Below are 19554 nucleotides of genomic sequence, written 5' to 3'. Positions count from 1 at the left end.
CTGCATATTTAGTCTGCGTTCTTCTCTCAAACAGAAAACACTCTGTTCTGCCTTTTGTTGTCATGTTGTGCTGCTCCATTGTGTTTTTAAACACCATACATCTTCACTAAATTTATTTGGATGGAGGATAATTCCAGCTCTGGAACTAAAAGTAAAATGTTACTGCTTAAAATACTGCTTCATTCCATCGTTACCTCATCCACTTTGATGAGGTAACAGCATTATAACATGCCTCACAGGAATCAATTTTGCATAACATAGAACATCAACATAAATTGGAGTCGGAGATTGGACTAAAGTCTGTGAAATCCCTCATCTGGACACAATTGATAGCTTCTTTCTTAGAAGAGATGTCCCTATAACTACTGAAACATTTTGTTGTTGAAGTTTATATGGAGCTGTGCAATTAATGAGATTTGTAATTGTATTTTTAATTACTCTATCAAACTGCAAAAATACAGTTACAGTAGTTACCTTCTATTCATTGTGCTCATTCTGCCCCTCAAAATCTGGAATTTTTCTGATTTTCTCAAGTTTTTTTCCCGAACCAATCATAAAAAATACTAATAAAATATTTTAGGTCTATACTTTCCCTAAAGGTTCATTTTGACAGTAATCGTTTGGAAAAATGGTGATTTCACTGTGGAAAAGTAGAGTAAAAGTACGAGACCCAGAAGATCCAAAGCATTTCTGGCAGGCTGTCATTTTGAAACTTGAACTCTCCAAATGTGACTGACTAACCATATCTTTGCTTTGATTTGCAGAGCTGGAATGACTTGGATGGAGTGAGACACCGCTGTCAGGGAAGATCTACGAGTTTGTTTTAAGACGCTGAACTTTGTGCTGCATAAATGGATGGAATAGACACCTTATCGAGCTCTGCCCTGGAGACCAAGGCTGAACGAATTGCCCGCTACAAGGAGGAGAGGAGGAGGGAACTGGCCAAACGCTATGGCAACACAGAAGAGTTCACATCTAAATATGTGCGGAGGGACAAGAAGATAGGTGATTCAACAGAAACAGCTAAAAAGGAAAGTCACAATGATGATGTAACAGAGCAAACCTACAGCAGAAGAGCAAATAGAGCTGCGGAGTCCATGGCAAAAGATGATGAGGAGCCAACTGATCATGTGGACAAGAACACAGAAGTTGTATGTTCCTCATCTATAAAGGTGTCTTCAAGGTGAGTTCTTCCACTGTGCTGTGCATTTAACACAAAAGACCACTCATGTTCATTGTGTAACATGAACAATGAGTCATTCTGAGAAGCAGAGTAAACCTGCCCAGACTTGAAGCACTTAAGATACTCAGGTAAACATCTAACAGGAATTTGGATGGGTGGAGGTAACATGAAACCACAGTGACATTAGTCTCTAGGCTGTGCTGCCATTGGCAAACTTTATATAAAAACACTTTAATTGAATTTATGAAACATGGATATGTTAAATGCTACTGCGTGGAACATTAAAGAATGAAATGGATGTGAGGAATGGGAATACTGGGAGACCTGTTGTAACTAGGGGTCTTTGCCAGAATACATCCTGGACTTGTTACATAATGTACAAAACACAAGCAGATGATGTGTCATAAATGTATGTTTTAGCACATTTTGAAGTTTTCATAACTGCCCATTTTCACTTCAAAAAGTAGCAGATGCCTCTGCTGGTGCGCACTTTATAATGACAGCTAGCTCGAATTGCTGGCTGCCTGCCTGCTCATTTAGGCGACATTTACTGACTTTTTTCACAGTTTGCTGTAAACACTACCTCTGACATTCCCTAAATTGGCCATGTGTGCAAGTCCCATTTATTTTGCCCTGAAGATATGCTGTGTTGTGATAACATGCAAGCTGTTTTCGTTCAGCCAGAGTCAATACTTAACTCTAAGAGGGTGACTTGCTTTTTTTAAAATAATAATTAATATAATAATATAAAATAATTTTCTACTTCTTTACATTGTATGTTACATTGATTTGTTTCATAACCATCCTTTTTTGCGCTCTCTTTTTTTGGACATTGCCAGACATGCCTGTTCTTGACAAACAAGCCTAAGGGAAAGAATGGTGTAGCAATGAGGATAACATAGTGTTAAAAACATTGCAAGATATTTGAAATCTGCCAGAACTTCATACCAGGTGTTCAGTGAAATTAAGGGCAATAGATGGCTTTGTAGATATCACTAACTTATACAGACAGCTATTCTATTGACTTATAAGTTGTTATTTTTGTTGTTACAGATCCAAGCCAGTCTTCTTCTAAAATGTATTTTACTTAATCTTTATCTTAATTAAAGGAGCCATTGTAGGAAAGTCACCTGTGCATGCAGAAAGCAGGCTGTCAAGTTGATGCACTGTCTGGAATGCTTGTTATGATAGCCTCTAATCTTGTCAGTAGTGCCAGATGATTGCTTTGCGTCACTGTCCTGCCATGCCATCACAAAAGTAAACCAAGAATCCAAAATGATTTTATGAGAGCTAAGCACATTTTCAAACAATTTACAAAATATATTGAGTGGCTTTCTTCATGTCATCTCTGTGGGTGTTCTTGTAACCAAAATAGAATAAGGAAACACAGTGGTGTCTGTGATAATGAAAACTGTCAATCAAGAGGTTAAGCTGTATGAAGCAGCAGGCGGGAGTTTTCCTCTTTATTCTCAGTGACTGTTGAATAGCGACATTCCTAACACTGTGCTTATACGTAGTCTACATGAACCCACAACACACATCAAGGATGATCCATTGTAAGCTAGTGTTGTCACGATACTAACATTTCAAACTCAATGGGAATAAAGAAACTAGAAATAGAATGTCTAACTCAGAAAGCAGTACATTTTTTTTGTATTTTACTATGTGATCCTAAAACTATTCTGAAGTTACTTTCTTTGTTGTTTCATCAGTAGTTAAAATGTTGATATCATTATTAGTTTTAGTATTGATTAGAGCTTGGATATTGATATGAGCCAAGCTAGAAGGAATTAGTGTATAAGTTTATATGGTTATGGTTATATTAATGTTGACAGAATATTTAGGTTTTCCCACGGTATTGCTGATTTTCAGGTTATAGAATGTATTGATGGGGCGCAAGAGTCAGTTTTTCCTATTAATAGTATTGTACTATGTTATGAAATATTCAAAAGGTAAATTCACAAATGTTGAACTTCATCATTTTTATTAGTGACTAAACCCCAGAACTCACTGTATTACAACAAAAGTCAGCATTTTAACTGTATTAATTTAGCTGTATTAAACATCATTGGCCTATAGAATGTAAAAAAAAAAAGTTAAAAAGATTCTACCCTCTGACACTTACAATTACACAGTAGAATTATGATCCTACTCATCTTCTTGACATTTGTTATTTGTACCTTTGGTGTCAAGAAATGACTTGGATTCGGGTTCAAAAGGTAGGGTTTAGTAATTACTGTTTACATGGCTCAGAGTCACAAATTCATACTGCTGCCATACAAAGCCCTGTGTTAAGATCTCAAATTAGAGGTAGCACGTTTTTAATCTTGTAACCACACATAAGACATGACTACATCCTGTCTGCTCTGCCTGTGTTCACTGTATTTCCTAAGCTCATTTGCACAATACATAATTTCCGTATGAAAAAGGAAGTTTATTCTCTCATGTAATTGGCGTTTCTGGAGTACAGTACAGCATGCTCTTTTCATTTATTAGCCTTTGCTCTCTTGGTGAACTCCTCTGCTATGTGTTTTATAGCAGCACACAGCCCTATAGCTCTGCCTTTGTCATGAGGTGGGTGGAGTTTGATGAAGTGTCCCTGAGCCATGTGGTTTCCTAAACAGGCCATTGTGGTGTTTCGAAATGAAAACTAGGTGGCACTGTTGGATGAGAGTGCCAAAAAACATTCTTTGATTTTGATGCCAGGCAGAACAATGGCTAGCCCAGCACATGTGGTTCAAGTCCTGTGTGTTACATAACTGTCATTCTTATATTGCTCCTTCAGTTAAATTGGGATTTTCCATCAAAACAAACCACACACTGTTCTCAGGATAAAGGCTATTCACACTCAATAAATATTTTGTCTAAGATTTTATGACTTGTGGCATTTACCACCACTGTGTTAGAAAGGTTAGAGAGTCGATATGACCAAAACAGACTAAACAGTTCACAGTGACCAAACCCAAGAAAGAAAAGATATTGCTTGAAAATTGCTGTTTCTAAGCACAAAGTCCAGCCTAGAAACAAATAAGACTGTTATTCTTCCCATTTAAGGTAAGTTAAATTGGTGCACTATGTAACTTTGTGGTGTGTCTCTACCACCTGGTTGTCTCCATGGAGATTTTATCACTTTGCCTTGATTGTTCGAGCCAGGCTGGCGCCATCTAGTACCTCGGCTTCATTTCTCTCCAGCAACTAGGTCAGGAATCGAAATACACTAGACAGTTTGCAAGAACCCCGGAAGCGCAAGTTGGCAGCGATTCGTGAGATCAAGGATTTAAAGCCGGAACAAAGAGAATGTTTGGTGAATTTTGTCAAGGGGAAAGGTGTTTTTGCCCTTTTTCCTACAGGATTTGGGAAAAAGCTTAATATACCAGTTAGCCCCGTTACATATGTCACGACCAAATAGCAGCGATTAAAATAAAAAAAAATACCCACCTACCGTCATGCAAATGAATCCTAATGCTGTGAGGTCAGACGGTTTCCACGAAGTGAAACGGAATGTTCCACCATAAAATCTTGCATAAAATCTCCATGGAGGCAAGCAGGTCAAGTCAGATTTGCAGAGAGGGGAGCCCACTCACAGTAAAAATACATGTTTTTGAACCTAAAAAATACCCAAATTTGAATATGAAATATTACTGGCAAAGCAATATCATGGAGACAAGCAGGTGGCAGACCCTCAACCCAAAAAGTTTCAGAGTGCATGTCTTTAAGGTATATCATCATAAAGAGATAAATATCATACATTGAGTTGTGACATTGCGATCTGCCTTCCCAGTGATAACACCTACAGTTTTTGTTTGAATTCAAAGCAGATGAACAATCTTTATTAAGGGGCAAGCAAAGAACACAAATATATTCTGTTTATTCATTATTATTTCAAATTTTTGTCAAGCTTGAAACCGCGTCCCCTTCTCCCCTGACCTTTGACCCCTCCCAGCTGTCCACCGTGATGCTCCATTGTATGAAAATCAGCGTCTCTCCCTCTCTCTCTCCTCCTCTTCCCATTACATCACCCGCTCTACCCCACGGGCAGCTGCTCTCCCCATCCATATTGAGCGACCATTACATTGACATGAGCAGGCTGCACTTTGGTTTGTTATTTCATAGTTAGCAGCATGGCAGAGGAGGAGAGACGTGCTGAAATGTGGTAGGGCTTATCCGATAATGTATTATTTGCAAGCCTTAAGTGCATTATGATTTGATGCCAAGAGTATTTTGAAAGATGACCTCATGTGTCTCTGTTGCAGGCTACGAGAAGAGGAGGACTCAGACGAACAGCCAAAGGGTACGTTTAAAATCAACACTTTCTCTTCTCTGTCTACACTTTCTGTTTGATCCCCACTGCTCTGTTGGGTTACTCAGTGTTAAAATCCGCTGAGCTCATTGGTGAGGTCAGAACACCTATCAGTTTTATAGACAAGGGATTTTCTATTACTCATGGTCTTGACTTGTATGTTTGTATTTTGTTGTGTTGTTTTGCTCGCTGTGGCAAGTGAGGCTGCATATTGGAAGTTCGGTTTTAATCCGATTTCTAATTCAAATTAAAAGCTATAACTTCACAGGTCAGTGTAGCTAGATGCAATGATTTGTGAGTGACCCTTGGCATAAAGAAAAGAAAGTTTATTAGCCATTTACTTGTTTGTTTTGCTAGATATTACCACTAAGCTTCCTTCAAAATAAGACTAATATGATATTTATTGTAGTTCAGTTTGTGTTTATAAGGCCAAATTTGTATGTGATCATTGAACCTCGCGCTGGTAAGAGAAAATAATAACCCAATTAATGTGGATGTCTTCCTGTGCCACCTGAGCCCAGTCTGTGTCACAGTCTGTATCACAGTCTGGTGTAGCGCTGCCTTCCTGTCTCAAGATCATTAGCCTGAGTTTATAACGCAGCTCATATCATCATAATGCTGTGTTAGTCACAAACTGAACTCAATATTGTACCTCACTCTAACATTTTTAATGAGCTCATACACATTTGAGAATCATACACTTAAAATATGGGGAATTTGAGGTTACACTAATGCGCTTTTGAACTGAATGCCTCACAAAATTTGATATGATGTTAGCTTAAGTAGCTTTTTGTTTGATTATCATTTTTTCTGGTATAAGTCGCTCCAGAGTATAAGTTGCACAAGCCAAAAAATGCGCAATGAAGAAGAAAAAAACATATATAAATTGCACTGGACTATAAGTCGCACTTTCTGGGGAAATGTATTTTGTAAAATCAGAGACCAGGAACTGACATTTCATCTTGAATGGCAGGTTATAGTAATAACAACATAATAGAGAACAACAGGCTGAATAGGTTACAGTTATTCAGATAATTGAAGCATAAACAACATAACATAAGTTTACCAAACTCACGATCTCACTCTAAATCACTAAATCCATTGAATTCTTCATTCTCGGTGTCACTTCTGCGTGACCTCCGGAGATAAACCATAGAGGTAAACAGAGCGCCGCTTCCTCTTCTGCATAGTTGTCGTCAGACTAAGCATCAGTTCCAGTTAGAATTATTCGGCCTTTCTGAATCCCAACAGGATGGTTTCGATTGTCAGTGAAGTTCAGGCTTTGTCAATTCATCCAGTGACTTCTAGGAAACTTTCATGGCGCACTCGTCTGGTTGCCGTGAAGCTGTGTTCTCTATTCCCGCTTTCCTCTAGTCTCTCACAAGTTTCTCGCTCACTCCAAACTTTCTTTCTGCTGCTTAATTAATGTTTTCAGCTAAATATTTTACTATTTGCAGCAAGACACCGGCCATTTTTACAGGAGACATGCGCAGTAGAGTGAGAAGTGACAGTGGTACAGGAGTAATAGTAGTACTAGATAATGACATACGAGCTTAGAGCGCACTCTTGCAGCTGTCAGTCTGAAAATTTTAATATATAAGTCACACCGGAGTATAAGTCGCAGGACCACCCAAACCATGAAAACAAGTGCTTTTAAATCAATAGTTATACTTAATGACACTGTTATAATACAAAATTCAACCATTAGAAATTACTGAAGGAGTGAATTACCTTTGTAGGCATGGAGACACTATTTATCTCTGCTCTATCTGTTTGAGTCATTTATTATTGGGAAATATGTAGTAGGTGTTCCAATGTACAGCCATTTTTTCCCCAGCAGTCTGTTGGTTGCACTGTCAAGCCCATAATTGTAACATACTCTATATTCCATTGCTATCACATGCAGCTAGGGGCTCTGTGCTATAAAGATAACATTAAAGTATCAATGCCAAATAAAGCTTGAGGGACCGCACTGCACAGCTTAATCTTCATTTAGATATGAACCAAAACATTATTCACATTGGGCATCATTTATAATACCGTGGATTCACATGGTCCTTCCTGCCTGTGCTAGATAAGTGGTAGCTGCTTTAGGCCTCTCTGGTTGTATAGTTCCTCCATTATCTTACAAGCATAAACACTGATGTACTATAGTGAACACTCTCATTTGCCTGCAGGAGTTTTGTATCTAGCCTCACAAGTAGAGGTACTTTGTTGAGTTTAAAGAAGAAGCTTTTGTCAAATGGCATGTCCAGGCACTGTGGGTTAGATGACATCACTCCCATTACTCATGTACTTTATGCTTATGCCTCATTAAGATTGTAAGAAAGACCGTTTACAGACTTGGCAGTGGCAGTCCTGCTATCGTGCTATTTATTTTCCAACTTCAGGACACTTAGCATGGCCATATTCTTGCCAGGTTTCCAAGTGTCGCAATCAAAACCATTAAGGAATATTGCCTGTTCCTTGGTGGGAATGTCGAATTATACGGAACAAATAAAATGCTGCCCTGTCCCCCATTTGTAAAACTGGTGATTTTATAGTCCTGGGGTAAATGCCAAAACTATTATCACTTAAATCTTCACTGGGATAAAAATTCTTCTTAAATCCTTAGAATTGTTATTGATTTTTGCTTTCTATGTATTCCTTTTATTTAGTATAGAGATATCTTCTAAAAAATAGGTAACTTAAAGGTCTACTGTGTAAATTTTCTTGATTCTTGCATTTCTGGCATTTTTAAATGTGCTTGTCAACATGAAGATTGAAAAGTTTAATGCCATACTGTGGAACATTCTCTACAAAGAAATAGCATGACCCTCCACCAGAAAAGTTAAACAGTGCTTATTTTGTTCTCATTTTCTGTCACTGGTCTTCTATTTTGGCACCAGACTGGTAATTATCTAAAAAAAAAAAAAAAAAAATTGGCCTAGAGTCAAATGTGTAAAAGTCCCGTGGAGTGGAATCACTTGGCTTTGTACTCTGGACTTCATCATTTGAGCTACAGCAGGGGAGCGCTGAATCATAAATCACCATGGGAACAGCAGGGACATGTCACTAAAAGTTAAATTTTCTTTAGTTTTCTTAAAGGGGGGCTGTTTTGGCTTCACTCGTCATCTTATCATCGGGGCAATAAAGGCTGATTTAGACAATAGGAATGAGTTAAGTACTTAGGGCGCTTTGGAGGTGCTGTTAAATTTAATGGTTTGCTTTTTTGTTCTGATAAAATGATTAGGTTTCTAAATCTGGTTTTGTTTAGACAGCACACTCACAAAATGACAGATTTCTAGTCTATAAAGTACATGTTAAATAAAGGCTCATTATTTAAATTAGACTGTTGATTGATCTAAGTGGTTATGGTTGTGTATGAAGTATGAAGGGATAGTTAAATTTTTAACAAGAAAAGTCATCACAGTATTGTAATTATTGTTAGAAGAGAGTGATATATTAAAATAATAAAAAAAATCTCTTGTCTTTCAGAGGTAATAAGAAACTGCAAAACTAAGACACTGACAATATTAATGTGTGCACTACATGTTGGCTTACTATAACTATATTCATATTTAGTGCTGTATGTGATTTTCATGAACCTCTAGCACATTATGTTCCTATGTTTTCTTATCTGTACCCATGTCTATTATTAATCACTAGTAATGGATAACTATTGAAAAAGCAGCTTGGTTTAATTTCTTTTTTGCTATTCACTTTTGTATTCCAAACGGAAACATCCACTTGACTGGTCAAGAGTTTGTCCACTTCAGTTTAGCCTTGGGAGGTTTTTATATGGAACAGTTCCATGGAGCTTTATTGCCTGGCGAGCCAGCCCCACGTACTCTCTGTTCAAACCTTTGAGGGTCTGGGCCCAGGAACACAATATACAATACAATGTTTTGACACAGCTGTTTATTTATAGTGAACGTTTCTCAAATGCTGAAGACATTTCCTTATTTTGATTTTGAATATCCATGTGCCATTCAGAAATGCATATATCTTACATTACCTCATATTAATTGCATTTAGTGGTTCACCCATGACTCTGCAGAGTCCTTAAGCTCTTTGTCCTGTGTGTTACTTATCTTTACTTACTCATAACCTGCCATCATTGTTTTGACATGATTCCCTAATTGGTTCATACACCAGTGAATCACGGCCGTGTAGAAGACTATACGTCTTTCTAAAGTATACTATAGGGAAAGTGTGCAGTCTTGACTGGCCAGGCTAGGGACTGAGTATGCAATGCTTTACAGTGTATTTACAGTTACCTGCCTGTTTGTTTAAATGTATTATTTGTGTGTGTGTTCTTCTTAATAGATGAGATAGGAGCTGATGTGGCCAAGAGGACTGTTATATCCAAGACTTCTCTTTTTAAGGTATGGTACATCGCCTGCTTTAGCTGTTTACCTTATGGAGTGAGCAGTGATGCGTTCCAGTTTGTCAAGCATTCAGTCTTCTGTTTGTAGTGTCTCACATTTACGGCCAAATCTCATCATCCCAATAGACGCTAAATGGAATTCCACATATTTTGCTGAATTTTGGCCAATAATTTTCTCCCACTGGTGTGCACCTGGTGCTCTTGTCTCATCTCTGTTTGTAAGATTGGCCTATTAATAACAAATTGAGCTGTGCTGATCCACACCTGGCTGTACACTTAGCCAAAGCCATGACTTCATAGACTCTGAGGTCTTAAGGCCATGGAGAAAAGGAGACATCTCAAGGAAGCACTTCTTGGGAATTGAAAATAATATTGTCGCCCACTGTTCCTTTGGGAGATACACACTTAAAACAAAGCTTTCCCAGGCTGCTCAGGTTGCAGCAGGAATGCATAGTCTTGAGAATATCTGAGTGAACTACAGTATTGTCCAGTTGGCTAAATCAGGTTAAAGTTTATAAGAGGAGTAAAATTAGTTAATATGAACTTAACTGGGCCAGTCCCAAGCTTGGATAAAGTGGGCAATGTTTTTCTGCTGTTTTATAAATGCAATGACAAGTCTATTTTTCCATTGATCCACTAAAGTATCTCACCATAGTAACAAATCTGCAGGTGCTGTACTTGTTTTTTACAGTGTTCAAAATGTGAAAAACAGAACTAGTTCATTTTAAATGGTTTGCATTACTCCAGAGTTATTCCTCACTCAAGTTATGCATTCCAAGCATCCTAATTATGAGTTTGTAAGCGTTTTCAACTTTGAACTACCAAGCCGCACTTCCCAATTACCGAACAATAAAATACTATAGTATTGAAGAAGGACGAATTTTGGCTCAAACACATGGGAAAAATGAGGTGCGGGACCTTTTAAGAATTTACAAAAAACATCAGTCCGTAGTCTGTAATGTCTTCAAATGCTGTCCTGGTTCAGAAAATGTAATCTTGTCCTTGGCCTTTTCCTGGCTTTTCATTATCATTAATAACAGGTAAAACAATATAACAACAGGTACAATTCTGGATACAATTATGCTCATTAATGAAATCAAACCAATTTTGACTAGAAGCCTGACCAAGTGAACCCAGAAGGCAGAAAGTCACAGTGACCTCCTGGAAATTGCGCTCCCACAAAGATGCTATCATACAGTTACATTAGTTACACATTTTTGAGCTGTTGGGGCCCAGCCTGGTATTTCTCTCTACTCTTGTCTAGAAGGCGTTCCACTTAAAAGTACCAAGCAGTGTATTGCAATCTGCTGTGGTTGCATTCACTTATCAGCTGTTCCTCCTCCTCAGAGTCTGATAAAAGCCACTGTCTCCTGCCGAGGGTCAGGCTAGAGTGAGTTTATGACAGCATGTCTGCTCCCCAAAAAGCAATAAATTTGCATTTGCATTGGAATGAGTTAACTTCCAGATGTACAGACAAATAGTACACTTGAGGTATATAATCGCTATAAATGGGAAATTCATCTCTCTTTTAACCACTTTTACAATTACTAAGGTGGAAAGTAATGGTGTAATTTGTGGCAATGTGCAATTTGTGTTTGACCGCTGAAGGTCTCTCTAGTATGGCTTTGAGAAAAGATATTTACAAAAAGTGGTCTCCATGTTTATATAATGTTCTGCTGGTTTGAAACTGGAACGACTGGAAAGTTTATGTTTGAATTTGGCACTCATGAGGAATTCTGTTTTGATATGGTATATTAGCTTCAACTGTGAGCCCCAGCTACCTGTCATTCATTTGATTCTCGGAGATGTCAGCTATAGTGTAATATTATGCCAGTGCCAAGCCTTCAGAAAGGAGAGGATTATATCATGAAAACAGCTAATGAAATTTACCAAAGAAAAAAAAAATAAGAATGCCAATATGTTGTTAGAATTATCACCTAAGTCCAAATTGCTATTTCACTGTTGTTCAAAATAGGCATACAAACAATTTTGGAAATGTAAACTGAATCTTAAAGGTGCTCTATGTAACTTTTTGGGTGGGGGTCTGTCACCTGCTGGTTTCTAGATATCATTGCACTGCCTGGGATGTTCCACAGTATGACATTAAACAGCTGTCTTTTACATTATTCAATTACATGTGATTTTATAACTCAAAAATACCTAGAAAAACAGACATTCTGACTGTGGGCAGGGTCGCCTCTCCACAGCCAGCATCTGTTTTGGTCCCTATGAAGATAGAAATTTTTAATAGCATACTGCGAAACATTCCAGAAAAAACAATAACATCTCCATGGAGAAAAGCATTTGACGGACCCTCCACCAGATAAGTTACAATGCACCTTTAATTTTAAAATCTAGATCTGAATCATAATTTGAAAATGTATATCACAATGAGAATGCCAGTGTTAATTTTGTAGACTCAGATATTTTTTCATAGTTTTTGTCTGTCCTATTTTTAATGACTGAATAAAATAAAAAGCAATCATAATGATTAAAACTGACTAAAAGTTGCATTACAGAATTAGTGGATGCTAGGTGCAACTTTTACCTTTCAGATCCTGCAAAAAACACACGAAAAAACAAACTCAGTTTTCCAGGAAAAGTCCATTTCCAAGGAACACGTCAATTTCCAAGGAACACGCCTGTGCATGTGCATGATGTAATGCAATACAATATATCATACTTAATGTTGATTGTTGTCTATGAAAGAGTTAACTGCTTTGCTCAGGTAGAAGGGAGGAGGAGTTTATTACTTTGATTCTGTTTATGCATCAATGACTTTTACAGCGGGGAGAGCTTACTGTGTTTTCTTTTGGTTTTCCTCTCACTGTAGGACCAGGACAAGACTGAAGATGTTACCAGCGACAAACTGAACCGCCACCGCATCAGAGACAGCACAGAAGAGGACTCTACGAGGTGGGAAATACTACACATCGACCAAAAAAAGCTGCTAACTTTTTGAAACTGCCTCTAAGCTAATTCAAACGCAACTCACCATGTTATTATAGTTCGCATGGTAGTTTTATTAGCACATTTAGACTTGGCATTCCCTTTTACACAACCTTACTAAGAGCTTAGCTTTTTCTTGAAGTAAAAAGCAGCGTAGACATAATTACGGCTCAAATGAGTGTCTGCCTAATGATGTAAACAGCCCCAGAAATAAACCAGATGAACCTGCAGAGCTTGCCACACACACGGTGGTGCACATGTTTGGACACACCAGCCGTTCATAAATATATGGAAATATGAAACAGATCTAAGCTATGGTGAATGCAATATGCTAAAGAAGGCAATCAGGACTGAGTTAAGTTGTATACATAACATATATACAGAGGATATATTTGGGATTTGAGAGGAAACGGATAGGGAGATCATACAGTTGTACAAAAAATAAATACACTAAAAGACACAATATGTGAAAAGACAAAAGAGGTGACGACTAGCCCAAAGGTCAGAGTAATGATTGATGCTGGCTAATTAGTTAATGGTGATGGATGGGTGAGGTTTCCTTTCAGTTCCTCAATAAAATGAACTCCAAACACTGTTGTTAAGACTGGTGTAAGGGGACTGAATATTCACTTGCACATTTGTTTGATATAAAAATAATATAGTCATGAATTAGTAGTAATTCAGTTATCAGTTCTGTTTATTTTTAATTTATTGTGAGTTGAAGCTAATCAAATCAGTGTTTCTACTACTAATTGAATATTTGGCTTGCAATGTACCACAAGATCTACATGGTCTCTAACAACAATATAACAGGCCAAGAAAAGGCTTAAGCAATTGTAAATTGTAATTAAACTATAACATGGATAGCAAAAAAAAGTGCACAGGACAGTTTGAGAAGCACTGATTTGAAATTTTTGTATTAGTCTAGGGATGCACAGATACTGGTATCGAATATTGGTGCCAGTCCAAGAAAATTCTCCAAAATATTGGTTCTGCCGATATCTTGGTTGGGCTTTAAATAAGACTATTTACAGCAACTAACATTTGGTTATATAATTATATTATATTATTATATATTATATAATTATATACTTTTTGGTTTTTGGAAAATAAAGTCTATTTTTAGTTCCTGGTATCAGTTGATATCATGTATCCACAGATACTTAAAGCCATAATTGTCCTGTTTTTTGATAAAGCATGTTGCCCCCTGTCCCAAGACAAATTTCTCCCATGGGAGACAATAAAGGATTATCTTATCTTATCTTAATATTGGAATCGATATCGGAACTGAAGAAAATGGATCAGTGCATTCCTAATCAGTGCATACATATCCCATATTATTTGTCCTTTTGTCCTAGTAAGTAGAATATGGAAGGTGATTTTAACTATAGAATTTACTCTTGAGCACTGTTATAAATGTATTCATTATGACATCATAGGGACTTTGCGATGGACTCAAGCAAAGCCATGGAGGAAGAAAGTGAGACCAAAGAAGACCCCTCTGAGAACAGTCAGCATGAGGAGGCCACAGCTGAGGAGGAAGAGGTCAGTGGCCCTTACTGTACAAAGTGCTTACATGTGTTTTATATAATTCAGCATTACACTAACATAAATATTGATTACTGCTATGACCATATATGAAGGATCATCCCAAAGCTAATAAAACCTTGGCTCATTTCCCAGATGTGACTCCGTTTTGTTTTATAAAGGGTAATTCATGTCACTTGTGGGTACTGGAAACACTCCATTTCACATAGGTACGACCATCTAAATCTGTACTTAAAACAAGAAAATATGTTATTCCATGAACTATATGGTTTTAGTTTTGACAGAAGATTTCCACAGTGCTGGGTTTCATTATGTCTGACCAGCTGGTTAGCATTGCACTTTTCGAACCTTTCTCTTTATCTCCCTTTCAAATCGACACTCCCTCGTGACCTTTGACCGGACAGTAAGGCGCTTGGCGGAGTTCCAGGCGCAGCTGTGTCATACAAGAAAGAACATATTGAACACAGACGGCCAGCTCTGGTTACACTGGTCATTATGGGCTGTCTGCCTTGTGTGTGTAGAATAATATATGACGTAATGCACCTTTGTCTTAAAGGAGACAAATTATGTAACTTTTATAAGCTATTAAGCATGCTCAGCAGTGTTCATTCATCCTTTGTTTACTCAAAGTTGTATTTTGATTCAGGGGCGTGAGTAATAATATATTGTTCTGCGTTTGAGGCTTGAGGCTTACTCACTTTCTACACCTTCTCACCTACTACTTGAATTTATCCAGAAAAAAGTCTGGCTCCGCGTCTAAAATGTAGGGTTAAAAACTGTTGCAACAAGAAAAAATTAAATGAAAATTAGCTGCTTGCTACAGAAGACTGAAGATGTAGTTTGAGTTTTTGTAGTTTTTAGTCAATGAACCAATTTCTTAAAAAAAAAAAAAACTATTTTAGATCAATATTGCAGTTTTTGAACTAAATATAAAACAATGATCTACATATGTTGTAGTTTAATACTAAATATCTTCAAAAAAGCATAATTTTTGTCAAGTTTTAGGGAATGCCATTGTTTTGGAATAAAAATAATAATTGATGTTACAGTGGGTTTGAGGTAAGCTTCGGGATTAGCACTAAAGTTGTGTAGTGCAGTTAATGTTAATGTGGAAACTTTAAAGTGTGCGTAAACAAGTGTTTTAGCGACTACAAGACCAATCATGAGGATATAGTCTTAGGGCAGGATACAACTTGGCCAGTTAGTCCTAGGGCCAACAATAAACACTCATTCTGACAGACTACCATTCACTTTCACATGTCTTTACTGTTGGCTATTAAGAGGCCAATTCACCTAGTATTCTGTTTGGTGAAATAGTGCCAAGAAAATCACATTAATTTTGAGCCTAAAGCAAAATCTACAACAATTAGCTTCAAAAAGGCCATTTTGATTTTTAACAACCCAGAGTGTTGAAATTGTTCAAGAAAAAAAAAATGTATGTTTCCAAAATGACCTCTTTAGTAAGCTTGCACAGTTTATGAAATTAATATTGTAATAGCAATTTGAATTTCTGTAACAATCAAATAGCAAAAACTACAAAAAAATACCCTGTTATTGAAAGTAACTGCTATCTCTGTAGTTTTTAGACCTCTGCTTCTAAAATGTATGGGATTCCTGTAAGTTTAACAGTTCAGATTTCAGTATTTTGTCCTTGACGGGTTTCAAATGAGCACCGAAAACAATCCTATTTTTATGCACAAATAAGATTCTTTCAACTTGTGTAGTGCTACTAATTTGTATTTTTCGCTTCCTTTTACAGCATTCTTTAGAACCCACCGAAAGCCCACAAGCCATCTCTCCCCCTGCCTCCCCGTCTCCGCCGCCTCAGCCCACCTCTCTGCAACGCCAGGACTCAGAGACGCGCAGCATTAAGGGCATCCTGAAGAAGAGCCGCTCCACCAGTGTCGAATCAGATCACAGCGAGTCCTCTGCCACAGACCCAGCCCTGGCCCGGCAAAGCAGCATTGCCCTCAGCCAAACTGTAAGTGAGGAAGACGTGGATGAAGAGGAGTTGGAAGATGAAGAAGAGTATGAGGAAGACGCAAACGAGGAAGAAGAGGACGGCGAAGAGGACGGCGAAGAGGACGGCGAAGAGGACGGCGAAGAGGACGGCGAAGAGGACAGCGAAGAGGACGGCGAAGAGGACGGCGAAGAGGAGTCGCTTATTGATGATGCCACGGATGGAGGAGGCATGAGCAGACAGGAGCGAGGGAGCAGCAGTAGTGGCTGGAGTTTTGAGGAGATGCGCAGCCCGTCCCCCGAGAGCCTGGAGAAGAGTTCGTCCATCTCAGAGGACGTGGACGAACTGGAGAGCAGCATGGACGGAAGCATGGGATCCACAATCAAACAGAGGTCAATAGACTTACAAACACATGAGCACAATATCAAGAGTATCGACTTAAATATAGTCATCTAAATACAATTCATATACTTTCTTTCAATATATATCTTTTCTGGTGGAGAAAGAAATGGTACTGTTTTGCCTGGAAAGTTCCGCAGTTTATCATTAATCTATATTCATGAAAAAAGCAGGTTATGCCATCAGGTCAAGTTAAAGGTCAGATCTGTGGAGAGGCTAGCCCGCTCACAGTAAGAATGCATGCATTTCTAGGTAATTTTAGCAATTAACACCTCTAATTGCATGCAGGATAAAAAAGTTTAATTAGCCAAACTGGTGCCACCTAGTGCCTCTGCTCAATTTAATTTCTCTCCAGCAACTAGATCAGGAATCAAAATACAGGTTATAACTAGAAAAGCACTCAGAGAGCGCAGACCTCCGCCAAGGACTACCCCCATTTTTTATATAAATTGCGATAAAATCAGTCTTTTGGATCAGATCCGGATCAGCCTTTGGAATATGAAAGAGGATCCCATTGTCCATCCCTGAGTCAAATTTCATGGGGTTTGGTCAATAATTAACCGAGATATTGAGAATTTCAAAGTGATCCAGAATCCAGGATTTCTTCCAGATCACCCCCAAAATGAAATCAGTTCTTCCTTTTCACATTTTCAACAAATCCTGATCATAAAAATCGGTCCATAACTTTTTGAGTTATGTTGCTAACAGACAAACAAACAGACAAACGCCGGCAAAAACATAACCTCCTTGGCGGAGGTAATAATAAGGTAATACGGTTCATAAAAATCCCGGAAGTGCAAGTTTGGGCACCAGCCAATCAGTGAAGAGCCATACATTCAGTGTTGTCAACAATTCCTGAGATCGAGGATTTAAAGCAAGAATAATGAGAATGTTTGGTGAATTTCATCAAGGGGAAATACGTTATTGCCCTTCTTCCTACAGGATTTGGGAAAAGCTTAATATACCAGTTAGCCCCGTTAGCGGCGCATTACATACGTCACGAGTCACGACCAAATAGCAGCGATTGGTTAAATGATAAAAAGCACCCACCTACCATCGAGCGAACAAAATCTAAGGCTGCGAGGTCAGACGGTTTGTACGAAGTGAAACGAAGTAAAACCGGCTGATGAATCAAGCTAAAGTTTAATGGCATACTATGGAACATTCCAGGCATTGCAATAATCTCCATGGAGATGTGTTGCAAACCTCCAGAAAAGTTACACAGTGCATCTTTACATTTGTCCATTATTTCACAGGCTTATTACTTTATAACAGCTTGAAATAGTGTGTTAAGTGTTTATATTTGTATTTTAGTTGCTTATTCCAAGACATGTAGGACATCTTTTGGTGTGCATAAAGGCGTATTTTAAGAGCGTGGCTTTTTGTGAGTGGTTTCATGGCATAGTGACATTTATATTAAATCATAAAAGCCTGTGTTACTTTACATGAAAAGCGCCCTTATCTTAGAATGCAACAGTGGTGGTTAAATTGATTATCTTGTTCTTCCTAACCATCACAGTTGTTTGAAAGCCACTGAAATCCTTATCTGAACCTTATCTTATTACTCTTGTAGGCTGTCAGACTTTAAGGGAGAGAACGAAACTAAGACCAGAATTAGAAGGAATAGACCATCTGAGGTCATCCAGACGTCACTGACTGATCGCTTCAACCAACTTCAAGATGCTGAAAATGCCTGGAAGAAAAAGGTAAGAGCGTTTTAAATGGGTAAAGTGGATTTCTTGGTTTAAATGTCCATAATGAGAGTATGGCCCCAGGTTTTGAGGCTTCTCTGTAAAGGTTTAGTGAGGGGGAAAAGAGATTTTGGCTTTGGACACATTCTTCCTGTGTGGAGTCAGATTATTTCCCGTAGCTGCTGCCAGGAGGGGAGAGGTTAGGCTGGATTTAAGGTACAGTTCATTTGGGCAGCAATGCCAAAGCAAGTGATCCGGAGCTTAAAGAGAGGGATAGTCACGCTTTTTTTGTTCTGGAAAAACAAACTCTCACCATGACCAAACATATCCTGGATTCTGACCTAATGCAGCCATGCTTTGTTAGATTTGACTTGCTTAAAAATGGTTCATTGTTCTTGTCCACCGATCAGTTGTACCTAAACATTAAGGTCGGTGCTTGCGTCAGCTTCCTCACATGGCGAAATTTTACACACGCTCTTGACTTTTACTAACAGAGCTGTCCTGAATATCTGAGTCATAATTCAGATCTATTATTCGAACAAAATATTAATGTACCGTGAAAAAGGGAAAGAATAGGAGTGTTGAAGGTGTGGCGGTGTGGCTGTGTGGATTTAAATTTGCAAACTTGCATTTACTCAATTACAGATTTATGATACCTTGATGATAACTTGTGTTGTTACTGACTTGATTCTTTATTAGGTAGATAGATAGATAGACTATTAACTATTATCTTACTGCACTCTGGAAAAGATTCTTCACCTTTTTTGAACATTTTGACAGGTTTGGACTTGAATGATAGTTGATATTCGATTGCCCAGTGTTTTTTGTGTAGTTTTGTATATGGTTTTAGTGTAGAGAGAGGGATGGGATGTTTTTGTTTGTCTATTTTTTGTTTTCGTTCTGTTAAAGGTGCATTGTATAACTTTTCTGGTGGATGGTCCATCAAAAGTTTTTCTCCGTGGAAATGTTATTGCTTTGTCTGGAATGTTTCTCAGTATAGTATTAAACCTTTCTATCTTCATGGAAACCAAACCAGAGCAAGATACAGGTCAGATCTGTGGAGAGGCAACCCTGCTCACAGTTGGAATGTCTGTTTTGCTAGGTATTTTTGAGCTATAAAACCACCTTCAATTGAATAAATATAAAGTAGAGCTG

General features: G+C 38.1%; 1 protein-coding gene across 1 annotated transcript in view; it reads left to right on the top strand.

Annotated features, from left to right (window-relative positions):
• Window positions 1-19554, top strand: part of svild (supervillin d) — a 48621-nt gene that overhangs the window by 14187 nt on the left and 14880 nt on the right. Inside the window, exons 2-8 of the mRNA XM_055149904.1 lie at window positions 765-1183; window positions 5437-5474; window positions 9792-9850; window positions 12686-12768; window positions 14241-14346; window positions 16109-16701; window positions 18282-18414. Coding sequence (XP_055005879.1) covers window positions 852-1183; window positions 5437-5474; window positions 9792-9850; window positions 12686-12768; window positions 14241-14346; window positions 16109-16701; window positions 18282-18414 — 1344 coding nt within the window. The 5' untranslated portion in view covers window positions 765-851. The remainder of the gene's footprint in view (window positions 1-764; window positions 1184-5436; window positions 5475-9791; window positions 9851-12685; window positions 12769-14240; window positions 14347-16108; window positions 16702-18281; window positions 18415-19554) is intronic.

This window comes from Boleophthalmus pectinirostris, unplaced genomic scaffold (assembly GCF_026225935.1).
Source record: "Boleophthalmus pectinirostris isolate CB_2022bp ecotype Guang Dong unplaced genomic scaffold, ASM2622593v1 HiC_scaffold_14, whole genome shotgun sequence".
In the NCBI taxonomy this organism is placed as follows: domain Eukaryota; kingdom Metazoa; phylum Chordata; class Actinopteri; order Gobiiformes; family Gobiidae; genus Boleophthalmus; species Boleophthalmus pectinirostris.
Note: the sequence above shows the minus strand (reverse complement) of the source record. Positions and strands in the feature narration are given on the sequence as shown.